This window comes from Tursiops truncatus, chromosome 8 (assembly GCF_011762595.2).
Source record: "Tursiops truncatus isolate mTurTru1 chromosome 8, mTurTru1.mat.Y, whole genome shotgun sequence".
NCBI lineage: Eukaryota > Metazoa > Chordata > Mammalia > Artiodactyla > Delphinidae > Tursiops > Tursiops truncatus.
Window position 1 is genome coordinate 74,778,287 of NC_047041.1, and position 13,801 is coordinate 74,792,087.

The 13,801-nt window shown below is 39.4% G+C and overlaps 1 protein-coding gene across 1 annotated transcript; it reads right to left on the bottom strand.

Moving 5' to 3' along the window:
• Window positions 1–3,114: 3,114 nt before the first annotated feature.
• On the bottom strand, window positions 3,115–5,468 carry CCDC179 (coiled-coil domain containing 179). The gene is made up of 3 exons (XM_019947823.2): window positions 5,348–5,468; window positions 4,752–4,796; window positions 3,115–3,246 (listed from the first exon to the last, which is right to left on the bottom strand). The coding sequence occupies exons 1-3, from the start codon at window positions 5,390–5,392 to the stop codon at window positions 3,115–3,117; spliced, it is 222 nt and encodes a 73-aa protein (XP_019803382.1). The 5' UTR covers window positions 5,393–5,468.
• Between the last annotated feature and the right edge of the window lie 8,333 nt (window positions 5,469–13,801).

Sequence of the window (13,801 nt, forward strand, 5' to 3'; positions counted from 1 at the left end):
TGTGTGGTCTGGTTTTGGTGCTAATCTTACATTCCTTACTACTTTGCAACAAGATTAGTAGAGAAATTGAGAGTAAACACTTATGTTTGTTTATAATAATTTGATATTGCCATAACATTTTGATTGTATGTTACAGAATGATCAGTCCACAATGGTTTGGAAATTAAACCAAACAAAATTTATCTTAGCCCACATTTGAGAAGCAGGGAGAGCCTGAGCTTAAATAGGAGGTATTATATATTTTGGTCAATATAAAGAAGAAACACTAGGATAGTGTATACTTTGGACCTTTGAGCCCCTGACGTTCTTTTTTTCGGGAAAAGCGTGTATTTTTTCCTTTACAGAATATCAGAACTTTCATGACTGCCTAGTACTGCCAAAAGAAAATATCTGGATGTTCTGAAGATAACTCCAGAATTTTTGTATTAACGACAATGAATACTAAGTACCAGATTGAGCTCAGGCTTTTCATGGATCATGCATTTTATTTTTTATATTTGTATTTATTTGTGAGACATTTCAGTTGTCTCTGAAAGCTCAAGTGAGTTGGTGGGATAATTGATAAAGAACATTTTGTAGATATTTCTATAAGACACATCTGGTAGCTCAAGAAAGAAAAAGGAGCTTTTTAATGGAATGCCCTAAATGGTTTGGTATTGAGGGCAAGGCACAAAAGGAGATCAATGGCACAAGATATCAGCACTGGAAAAGGGATAGAAAGATTAACCAAACTAGGGCTTCCCTGGTGGCGCAGTGGTTGAGAGTCCGCCTGCCGATGCAGCGGATGCGGGTTCGTGCCCCGGTCCGGGAAGATCCCACATGCCGCGGAGCGGCTGGGCCCGTGAGCCATGGCCGCTGAGCCTGCGCGTCCGGAGCCTGTGCTCCGCAACGGGAGAGGCCACAGCATTGAGAGGCCCGCGTACTGCAAAAAAAGAAAGAAAAAAAAAAAAAAAACACACAAAGCACAGATTGGGAGAAAATATTTGCAAAACACATAAAGAACTGGTATCCAAAATATACAAATGACTCAAAACTCAACAACAACAACAAAAAATTAAAAAGTGGGCAAAAGGTCTGAACAGACACCTTTCCGAAACAGTTATACAGATGCAGATAAACATATGAAAAGATTGTCAAGAGTACATATCATCAGGAAATTGCAAATTAAAACAATGAGATATCACTACACAACTGTCTAAATGGCTACAATCCCCAAACACTGATAACAAATCTTGCCAAGGATGAGAAGCCACAGAGAACTCTCATTGATTGCTGGTGGGAATGCAAAATGATACTGCTACTTTGGAAGACAGTTTTGCCATTTTTTTCCAAAGCTAAACATAGTTTTACCATATGAGCCAGCAATTGTGCTCCTAGGTACTTCCCCAAATGAGTTGAAAGCTTATGTCCACACAAAAACCTGCCCATGAAGGTTTATGGCAGCTTTATCGATGATTGCCAAAAATTGGAAGCAACCAAGATGTTTTTCAATAGGTGAATGAATCCATACAACGGATTAAAAAAATGTTATCAAGTCATGAAAAGATATGAAGGAAACTTCAGTGCGTATTACTAAGTGAAAGAAGCCAGTCTGAAAGACTACATACTGTATGATTCCAACCATATGACATTCTGGGAAAAGCAAAACTATAGAGATAGCAAAAAGATCAGTGATTGCCAGGGGCTTGAGAGGGGTGAGGGAAGAGGGAAGGGATGAATGTATAGAGCACAGGAGATATTTAGGGCAGTAAACAATCTCCTGTATAATATTGTAATAGTATATAAAATGTGTATATATATATATATATATACATATATATGTTTGTGCGGGGGAGTGTCTATCAGCTTTATTGAAGTATAGTTGACCTGCAATAAACTGCACATATTTATTTGAAGTGTACACTTTTAAATGTTCTGACACGTGTACACCCATGAAACCATCACCACAAACAAGATAATACATACATACATATAAAGAGGCTATTTTCCTGACCAAAAAGAACCGATTCAGCAGGTGTATACTTTTCGCCCTTTGTCCTGTATCTTTTTCTTTTGGAATGTGGACACAATCTCTACCTATGTAGAAGCTTTTATGAGACAATGAGAATAAAAATCATGTGAAAAGTGTGAAGGATCAAAAAGACAGAAGGAAACTGAGACTTCTCCGATGATTTTTGAAACCACCCTATCAACCCTAGACTGCCTAGGTCAGGAGTTCTCCTTTGGAAGAAAAAATACTCCTATTTGGTTAAACCATTGCAGTTGAGTTTCTCTTATAAGGAGATGAAGTTAGAAATTCCTAACTGACATAGCTATCCATTAGCTGGGCTTATAAAATATTTTCTTTCAAAAAGAAAACCAACAGAAAAAAAATCTTAATGATCAGAAATATAACTTTTCCCAAATCTTTCTGTAATCTTTCTATAATGAAATATAATCCTGATCCTGGAAGTTGCCTGAATAAGGCCAGGGCTCACTACTAAGGTGGAAGAGGAATGGATGAGGAAATTTGGGGATTTTCACCCTGAAGAAAAGTCTGCATATGAAGGGAGGTAACAGCTTTCTTCAAATATCTGAAGGATTTTCCAGTGGAAGGGCCATTGGATTTATGACTGGCTATTAGACGTGTAATTGGTACCACATGTAAAAGGCTCATGGAGGCAATATAACCATGTTATGTGGAAGAACTTTTAAATCCTTGTCAAAGGTATGCAAAGATGGAATATAAGCTATGGTAGAGTTTTCTGATGTTGCCAAGGGTTCAAGCCTAGGCTGAAAACCTATTTGGCAGGAGATTTTGTGATTTATTGTCCAAATAATACAACCCAGAAGATTTAAGTGAATAACTTTAGGGAGTCAGATAATATACACAAAGGAAAAACTGGAATCCAGAGCACTGAGGTTTCAAAGACCACACTCTTTCCATTAAACCACATCATCTCCAGGAGACAACTACAAAAGAGATTTAAATAACAGATGAGAATTTGATTAGAGGAGTTTTAAGGTATCTTCCCAGACTGCAGTTACTGATTTCTCAAAGGAAAGGAAAGAAACAAAATTTAGAGTGTTCCATAAATGAAAAATTGAGGATGCCTCTTGCATTTAAGGATCTGTTCATTTTAGTGGAGTCTCTACATTTACTAGGAGTCCTGGTTCTGGAACAGGGGCAGGCCTTGAAAAACGTTTACTAAATTTCCTCTTCTGTTTCCTTAGGTTTTGCATACGCTCAATTCGTGTATCTGTGGACTTTGGGAAAATTAAAAGGAAAGAAGACATTTACAATGTTAACAGCATAGCTGGCTGACAACATTTTTGGTTTGTGTCCATAAAAAAAGATAAACACAATCAGTGCATACAGCTTACATAGCTACATAGAAATAGGAAAAAAACTTTTTGCAAATGTGTGATTTATAGATGAAGAAAACATTTTGGAGCCTCAGTATTCTTTTTTTTGTGGTCTTAGTTGGGGCACGTGGGATCTTCGTTGCGGCACGTGAGCTTCTCTGTAGTAGTGGTGCGAGGGTTTTATCTCTTCTCTAAGTTGTGGCGTGCGGATTTTCTCTTCTTTAGTTGTGGCGCACGGGCTCCAGGACATGTGGGCTCTGTAGTTTGCGGCATGCAGGCTCTCTAGTTGAGATGCGTGGGCTCAGTGTCGTGGCGTGCGCGGGCTTAGTTGCCCTATGGCATGTGGGATCTTAGTTCCCCAACCGAGGATCGAACCTGCGTCCCTTGCATTGCAGAACAGATTCTTTACCACTGGACCACCAGGGAAGTCCCACCTCAGTAGAGTTTTCAAATGAAACTATTTACTCTTTATTTCCGCTTCATTAACTGTGCACAATAGTGCACAATATGGACAATAGAAAACAATGTTAAGAAGGAAGAATAGGACTTCCCTGGTTGTGCAGTGGTTGAGAGTCCGCCTGCCAATGCAGGGGACACGGGTTCGAGCCCTGGTCCAGGAAGATCCCACATGCCGCGGAGCAACTAAGCCAGTGCGCCACAACTACTGAGCCTGCGCTCTATAGCCCGCGAGCCACAACTACTGAGCCCACGTGCCACAACTACTGAAGCCCGAGCGCCTGGAGCCTGTGCTCCGCAACAACAGGAGCCACCGCGTGAGAAGCCCACTCACTGCAACAAAGAGTAGCCCCCGCTCGCCACAACTAGAGAAAGCCCGCACACAGCGACAAAGACCCAACGTAGCTAAAAATAAATAAATAAATTTATTTTTTTAAAAAAAGGAAGAATAAATCATACAATGAATTTTGTGTGATCTTATGTTTATAAAGTTCAAAACCAAGAAAAACAATATCCTTTTAGAAGCACGTAGGTGATAAACTATTAAAGAAAGAGATTAGCTTGATAAAAATAAAATTCAAGGTAGTGGTTACCTCTGGGAGAGACACAGGGAGGTCGGGTAAGGAAGCGGCTCCTAGATGAGTTCAAGGATACTCATGTTTTCTTAAATTGGAGGTATATTTTGTTACCCTGCTGTAAAATTATGCATGCTACATATATCCTTGTGTATGTATCACATGTTACATTAAAAAAAGGAGAATATTAAACCATTTAGGTTATCCTAGTTAAGACTCATTCTGATAGTAGTCACAAGATCCTAGAGTCTCAAGAAAGATAACACAGAAGTGTCTAGCTGATAGAACTTTTGTCCTATTAGGGACGATCACACATAAAGGGACAAGATAAAGTCACACTTTTGAATTAACCATAATTATTTATTTAAACATTACCTGCCTTTCAGTGACGTCTGAAGGATAATGCCATTTTGAGCCTTCCTACATAACATGTAAAATTAAAAAATAAAATAAAACTCATGAGCAAACAGAAAAATCAGCTATTATAATAGGAAGCCTATGCTACTGTTTTCTATTTATGTAATAGATGACTATTATCCCAAATGCAAGAGGCAGGATCAGAATAAGAGCATCAAAGTAAACATTGGGGTGGAAGATGAGATAGTATTTTGAGAAAAAAGAACCTGCTATGAACCACATTACCGGGACTACTGAGATTTATTCTGGAAGGAAAGGATGTACAAGAAATCCAAAAATTCATGTTTCTGTTGGTACTGAATATTGTCATGCTGGGTCAATAAGTCATTCAACAAACAGATGACTGCACGCGCCTGGCCCCCAGCAGGTGCGAGGTGGGGCTTTTCCTCCTCCCGGTGGGTCCTGCGGCCCAGAAATTAGTCTGCCTCCTTCACCCGGGATTTCCCAACCCCAAAGCACCATCCCCCGCGTAAAGGCCAGCAGCGCGAGCGGCCGAGGCGGCCTCCCACGGGGGAGGCCGGCGCCAGGGCGGCAGAGGGCCCGGGGGGACTCACGGGGTTGACTTGGACAGCGTCGTCCTCCCTGCAGCACAGGCACATTCTGCAGAGCCTCGCAGCGCCGCGGCGCCCACTGCCAGACCCCCGCCAAGTCCTCGCGAGTGCGCCACCTACGGCCCGCGAGCCCCCCCACCCCCCCCCACCCCCCCCCCCCCCCCCCCCCGCCCCCGGTCCCGTCACAATTCTCTTTATCCTGGCCGGGAGGGCCCCGCCCTTTCCCTTAGCTGTCTTCCAATCCCAGTGCCGGGAAGGTGGAGTTCCTAGCCTCGGAAGAGCATCTGTGGAACTAGGGATGTCAGGTCACCACAATCCCCTATCCTTCCGGCTCTGTCGCTCAAACACCCACATAACACCAATTTTCTATCTTCAAGTCTGGAACTCTCTATTCTCTCACCAGGGAGTTCCCTTCCCTTCTAACACATCTAGCTTAGATTCCACGGTCCCTCACATTAGCCTATCCTCAGGGTTCTGAATTCCAACACCTCATTGTTCTTCCGTCACAGTTTCCAGTTGGATCCATCCAACTACTTGTCTTCAGGTCCATAACCGGGCTGAAGTGGGGGAAATCTTGAAGATGGCTACAATACATATTCATGATCTCCAGCTTAAACTGGGTCCTCATCGCTGCTTACCACTTTCATGTTGCACTACCTCTTTCTTTTTAGTACTCCTCAACATTTCCTTCAAACTTTCTTCCCTCTCTTAAAATTTGAATCCACCATCTCCCCATCACTTTTAGCAGAAGTAGGACAGTTCTTGCTTCACACACTAAAAATGGCTAACACTTCTGTAAGGCCAACTGGCCCGAGGCAGAGGAACACAATCAGATTCACAGGTTGCATCAGACCGATATTCTCCGGACCACCCAGTTCCAGAAACTGCCCTGGAGACATTCCGGACCACCCAGTTCCAGGAACTGACCTGAGGACTTTGAACCCAGCCCAGCCTTCCTGCCTTTCGAGGGGCGGGACTAATGGTCCCCCAGGATACCCGAAAAGACCACCAAATAAGGAATACCCTGCGCCCTCCCAGATTCACCACACCCCTTTCCCTTCTTCCCCTATAAAATCTTGCCCAACCCTCGCCCGGGTGCGACTTCTCTGGCCCCTTTCTCTCGGACCAGTGAGCCTCGCCCGGGAGCGCTCCCTAATAAAGCTCACTTGAAGCTTTCCTCTGTTTCGCGGTGCCGTTTGTTAAGATCCGGCCTTACAACTTCTATAGAGTTTATGCTTAGCATATTAACTCATTAACTTCTTATAGCATCCCAACAGGGTAAATGTGTAATGATTACGGGCTGGAAAATAAAGGACTAGTATGTTAAATAACTTGCCCAAGGTTATACAACTGGAGAATGAGCTGGGATTTAAATCCACAGTCTGCCTCCAGAGCCTGTGCTCTTAATACTGTGCTATGCCACCAACTGCTTTTAAAAGCGATAAAACTAATTCTGGGCATGCAGAAAGAATTTAGTAACTGGGAATAACTGCTGCTGGGGTCCATTGCCACTGCCAGGTGAAGTGTCATGGCTAGAGTGACACTGAGAGCAAGAGAACAGGTCTGAGTCCAATCTTTCTCCCCTCCACCTGCCTTCCAATCTTCCTTCAGCACCCACTATTGGCTAAATCTACAAAGACTCCAGCTGGCTAAATTTCCAGCTTTTTTATTTCTAAAGAGAAATAAAATACGCAGAGTCCCAGCCCTGGCTTCACAAAGTAGAATATGGAAGAGTGAGTTTAGAGCTGAAAGACAAAAGGTCAACAAGTGGCACAGCAACCATCATGCCCTAAATCCCTTCAACTATACATCTTTGAGAATGGTTTCAAACCTCCCCACTACCCATATTGGTAACCTGTATCACACTACAGTCAGCCAATGTCCTGCACCAAACACAAATTTCAAAATGTGATATGGCCAAGAGTAAGGGGCAAGGGTATTAACTTTCTGATTCTGGACAGTATATTTGCATAAAAATTGCCTTTGCAGAAAAAAAAATGCACTTTAACTGTAAAATAAATTATGAAAACTCCTAAATACTAAATGTAAGCAGAATCAATATTCCTACTTATTCATGTTTGATTGGTATAGAGCTGCAATTCTCAAAGTAAACTCCAGAAAATACCACCATCCCAAAATGTTTTACATGAAATTTTACATGAAAAAACAAAACAAGTAAACAAGCCACACTTCCCTCCTACCTAAAAATGGGTACTGAGTTCAAATAAGTTTTGGACATTATGGGTTAAACAAAGTTAAATAAGTATCTTTACTGTAGGACTACTCAAACCCTATTAATATGCTAAAGTGATTATGAATTTCCAAGAGGGTATATATTATACGTTTGTCTAATTTATTACTTGTGGGACCCTTTTTCAGTGTCCCATTTGTAATCTCTCTCATTTACACGTGGAGGATTCTAGATTAAAGACTGAATCCTTTTACTGAATAACTAAATATTATTTTATATTACTTTAAGCATGACCTTGCAATGTCATAAACTACATCAATAATTTTTTTTTAAAAAATTATTTATTTTATTTATTTTTGGCTGCGTTGGGTCTTCGTTGCTGCACGGGGGCTTTCTGTAGCTGCGGCGAGTGGGGGCTACTCTTCGTTGCGGTGCGTGGGCTTCTCTTTGCAGTGGCTTCTCTCATTGCGGAGCACGGGCTCTTGGCACGCGGGCTTCAGTAGTTGTGGCGCACGGGCTTAGTTGCTCCGTGGCATGTGGTATCTTCCCGGACCAGGGTTCGAACCCGTGTCCCCTGTATTGGCAGGAGGATTCTTAACCATTATGCCACCAGGGAAACCCCATCAATGACTCTTAATATCAATATTTAAATCAGATTTTTCCCACATGCAATTGTTTTTCTCATTTTCTGTCTAAGCAAAATTTGCTGATCTTTGTTTTATATCTTAAGTGGCCGTTTCATAATGCAAGTAAGATTAGCTTGTTAGAGTGTTTCTGCACTGCAGCTGGTATTTTTATTATCTTTGTGTATTTGAAAAATATATACTGATGAAATCAGTTGAAGTAACATTGCACTAATAAATGCTATGTCTATATCTTGTAAAACAGGATAAGATTTATCAAACAGAATATCTACACAATTTTCCTTAGTTTAAATATTAAGTATTTTCTTTCATTTTTTGCAAATGAAATCATTTTAGGTTTGTGTCTCTTCAGCTTTCTTTTCTATCATCCCTAGTATTTCAAAACTTGGTTATTTAGCAACTGAATTTATAAAAACATTTAGATATTTCATTCACATTTTTAAAAGCTTGTCATGTTTGACATTTCTATAATTAGATTTTATTTTGTAAGATTATACAACTATAGTGCAAGTTCTTAAAAAACTAAACTGTAAGCTTTTCCACATAAATGAAACAACTTATGCAGAAATACAAATGGAATGTCAACATTGATCTGTCTTGTGCCATTATTTACAGATTTTCTGTTTTGTTAGTTTGTTTTCTGGGTTTCCAACAGGCCATGGAACCTATTTGGGGGCATTAAGGAACTTTACTTATTTACTTTGACTTCTATATAACTATTTTTCGATTTGAAACTATTTTCCACAGTACATAGGAGAATTTTGACAAATTCATATATTTAGAATTTTCCTATGATTTTATTTTTAAAAATAGCTTTGAGGGAGTAAAACTTTTTTAGACCCTAAGATTCTCTAAACACTGGAAATTTTTCTTACAATTAAAGTCTGTTCCCTTTCCAGGATAAAATGCTATTTGTCTACTTAGTAAATAAGATGTTGACAGATTCATCACTCTTTCTTTTTAGCCATTTTTTCATTCTACAAATATCTATATCCAGTGAATGACTCTTCTGTTCCAGTCTCTGTGGCTTGTGCTAGAGTCTTAGTACTGAATAAGCCAGATTCCTATATGAATGGGTACTGTGTAAAATAATACCAGTGTAGGGCTGACTCCATGGGTGTACAGTCTGTGTAATCACACTTAGAAAGATTGATGCTCTGCTCTTGCTGTCTTAAAATTCTTAATTTTTAAGCAAGTGGCTCTGAATTTTCATTTGGCACTAGGACCTGCAAATTGTGCAGGTTGTCTTGATCCTACCCCACAACGTTTGTGAGAAACATCGTTCTATCTATCATCTAACTATCTATATCTATCATTATATCTCTGGAACACAGTAGCATTTCGTATCATTTTTTATTATTATTTTATGTAGGGAGTTTATAGCAGATTTTCCCTTTTCTGTACCCATGCAGTTAAATTGTGAAATCTAGGTTAGAAACTTTTAATATGTCTATATTAAGTTACATCTTTTTAAATTCAACCTATCATTTCATCCTGTCAAGAGCCCTTTTTGTTCTCTATAGCAGAGCACCTCCATGTCATCTGCTGACCAGATCAGCTTGTTATCATCATCCAAATTTGTGATGAAAATCTTGCACAGAACAGGACTGAGAACGCTCTGTGTCTCAGCACAGAAAGATGCACAGAAGTCTCATCCATAAGTATTTACCAATACCTTTTGGCAGAATTGTTTATTCAGTTATAAATTCACTCAACTTTGATATCAGCTAGATCTGATTATATCCATCTTGTGCACATTAATATCATGAAATACTTTTTCAAATATATTATTGGAATCTGGATGTGCTTTAAGCTACTAGTCCACATTGAAGCTTGTTCAGTAAACTTCTCCCTAACTTAGAAATTGACTTAGATAAAATTCTAGAGTTAATATTACATAAAGAAAGCAATAAAGGAGTTAAACTAGGGAGGAAAAAAACCCAGCATTTTTGTTGGACTGTTTTATATTTGTTTCGTGGGTTAGTGTATTAGTTTTCTATGGCTGCTGTAACAAATTACCACAAACTTGGTGGCTTAGAGCAATAGAAGTTTATTCTTTTACAGTTCTGGAGCCAGAAGTCTGAAATCAAGGCTCTCAGGTAGAATCTGTTCCTTGGCTTTTCCAGCTTCTGGTGTCTGCCTGCATTCATTGACTTGAAGCTACATCATCCCAACCTTTGTCTTCATCTTCACACATCTTTCTCTTCTATGTATGTGTAACCTCTCTGCCTTTTATAAAGGTGCTTGTGATGGTATTTAGGGCCCACCTAGATAACCCAGGATAATCTCATCTCAAAATCCTTAATTTAATCACATCTGCAAAGACCTCTTTTCCAAATAAGGCATCAGTCATTAGGTTCCAAGGATTAGGACATGAGCATATCTTTGAGAACAGTTATTAACCTACCACAGATAATTTTGCCTTTTAATTTTGAATTACATATAGGAAGAGCATTGTACATTTTCATCCTTAGGGCTACTATATATCTTAACCTGGTCCTGGGTAGGGGTTAGTTTCACCTGCTTCTCATGAGAACCTGCTTGTTCTTTCCACCACCTAGGGCTGTAGCTCCTCACCTTTGTGTTATAGAGCTAGGGCCACACTTAACGTGTCTCTAGGTTACTGGGCCATTGCAAGGAAAGCAGTTAATCAGCTGCTGCAGTTAGAATGCTAGAAGTAACAAGTGACATCTTTTGCCATTATTAACTGTGAGAAATTATTTTTGACAATTTATTTATGGCACTTTTAATCACATATCTCTATTGGTATGACATAGGTCATATGTCACTGTTTCTGGTCTCTGAATTCCTTCTGGACCAGCAGATAAGTCCGGTCTCTGAGACTGGGCACAGGAATGAGCTGGCAGAGTTAGTGAGCTGCTAGCTGGTGATGGTGCCGAATGAATCTTGGGCCTGGCAGAGACTGCTACCAGAAAAAACAAGGCAGAACAAGCACTTATAGGAGAGGAGATAAGGGGCTTGGACTAGAGAAATTCCACAAGGCACGGGAAATCAGAGGCCGGCATAGACCGTCTCCTAATTTACCTTTGTATTAATGGGTAGGTAATGAGTGAACAGAGGAGAGATAAGAGAGACGTCAGAATCCACATGACATGCCCTATAGGCAGGAAGGGACTATATAGGGAGTCACCTTCACATTAGCCTGGGTGATAAGAAAGCTATGGGTGCAATCTGGCAATTTTAAAAGGTGAGGTTAAACAAAGAGAGATGGAATTGAGAATTGAGGATAGAAAAGGTGAAGTAAATCAACTGGAAGACCCCAAACCAGTGGGGGTCTCCAGCTTCTAGAGCTTTGGGGAGCTGATATGCCATGAACCCTGCTTCCACCCAGTTAAACTTTCTCCTAAGTTGTTTTGTACTTGATCTGCAGTTCAGCCTCTTTAACTTTTTGCTGGTTCTCTGCATCTCTCATGCCTGCCCCAGTGTAAGGTCAGAAAAAATGAGTTACCTTAGGTCAGAACGCCTATGAAGTCTCTATTTCAGAACTCTTTCTCAACAACTTTATTTTGAAAAACAGTTTCTCAGGAAAATGCATTAGTTGGAAATTGGCCTTAATGGATCCCAGCTTTGAGTACTTATTGAGGTCACCTAGATGAATCAGTAAAAACACAAAGAAATTTAGTAGTTATGTCTTGAAGTAGAACTTCATATTTGGAAGTACGGAAAGTCTTGTAAACAAGCCTTTTAAGAAATCACTTTAAAAACTAACTAAATAAATGGCTATGCTTTGGAGATTTCTAATACACATATAAAGGACAAATGAAAATAATAAACAACTGTTCTAATGTTATGTGAAAGAGTACCTAGGCTTTGGATAAATTTCCAGTAACATGTAATAGCATCAAACTAAAATTTTAAAAGTGCTGTATTCTGAGGCACTGAGATGGAAGCGAAAATGAAAGTTGTTGAAAACTGCTCAAAAAAAGGCGCTTGTGACAATTAAGACAGTGATGTTGAAAATGCATGTGAAGAGGTTGAATAAAACTGTTTAATGAAATGCGGGTATGGAAATAAGCAATATTTCTAAACTAATATATTTTTATATAATGTGGTATTAAACATGGATGTATAAGAAAATAAGTTAAGTAATACAAGTAGACATTTAGCTATTACAGTTACCTCTCTAAACGTTTAAGGGCTCAAGTTGACCCCCCCCAAAAAAAAACCTTGGGGATATTTGCCCTCCTAAATGGTCTCTTTCTTAATTGGAATGTTTGGAATGTTTTAACTTATTAATCAATTGTATATTACAAATTCAAAATGTTTAGAAAGGACTGCAAACACAATTCCTTACCCTAAAGAACCCAGTCTTACTATTAAATCATCAGACGCACAAGCATGCACGCACACACGCACACTTCGAAGGATGGTGCTGTTAAATGGTAAACTGAGGCATATTGAAATTTTTATGAATTTATTTAAGCAAGAATTGATTCGAATGGGGCAGCACCAAACCAGAAGTGTTTGGGAACCCTGGCTGACAGGAGCCAGGGGCTAGGCTTATACAGAGAAAGTGCAGAAGCAAAGAAAGGTTATTTGTCTATAGTTTAAAGCCTAATTGGCTGTTTGAGAGTGGTTGTAATTAGCCTCTTGATTTCTTAGCATTGAGGTATTTACAAACTTAGATTTTCGGTTGCTTACATAGGCTACAGTGGCATTAGAGCCTCATCCATCTAATGGCCTCCTTGTTTGATTAATTTAACAGTGCAAAACATTCTCTCAAGTCTCTGCGTTTCATTACATACAGTCAGCCTAGAGAAACATGTAGGGACCTGTTCTTCTCAGCTTCGCATTTATTTTCTGATTTATGGCTGTCTAGGTTATAGGATCCTTTGTTCTTGCTTCATCCTAAAAAGCAGATCTTCACACATAAGAGTATTCTGGATCTTCAGAGCATCAACAACATGAAAAATACTTACGCTGATGTGATCAACTTTCACAGCAAAACTTAAATGATTCTCTCCCCATCAGGGGTGACGTTCACAAACTGAGGGAAAAACTTCTGTTGCTGTCTCCCAGGCTACAGCTCTCAGTAAGATACGGAACAAAACTCAACTCACAGCCCTTATGTTGTGTGTTTATCTTTCGATTGACGTATTTATTGGAAAAAAGCACAATGCAATTTAATTTTACAACAAAATTAATTAACACTTAAGTTTTACAGATGGAGGGAGCTCCTCTTAAGTACTTAAAAGTCTTAAAATCTCAAATTGTGGGGAAGGTGGGATGGGAAAGATGAAAATGCTAAAACTGTCATCCCATGTAAGAGCAGACAGTTGTATTCATATTCATGGGGATTACAAATCTCTTCCTTCCTGTATTCTTTAGTTTTGACTATCATATAGTTTTCTACACCAAATTGATATTTTGAGAACACAAATTAAAAACACATAGTATAGAAGTGGAGATTGAAAATTTATCCAAATAGCACAGAGATCTATTTGTTAAGTAAGAAAAAGAATTAAGACATAATTATTTTAAGACTTCTGATTCCATCTTATCTTAAATCTTTATTTAATTAGTCTACCAAAACTGCGTTGGGTATTTAACATCATAGAAGTAAATATGAATTGTTCTTCTGATTCTTTTTTTTTTTTTGGC

Coding starts and splice junctions, on each gene's coding strand:
- CCDC179 (XM_019947823.2), bottom strand. CDS start 5,392: ATGTGCCTGTGCTGCAGGGAGGACGACGCTGTCCAAGTCAACCCC. Junction 4,797..5,347: donor ACGCTGTCCAAGTCAACCCC/GTGAGTCCCCCC, acceptor CATGTTATGTAG/GAAGGCTCAAAATGGCATTA. Junction 3,247..4,751: donor CAGACGTCACTGAAAGGCAG/GTAATGTTTAAA, acceptor ATTTTCCCAAAG/TCCACAGATACACGAATTGA.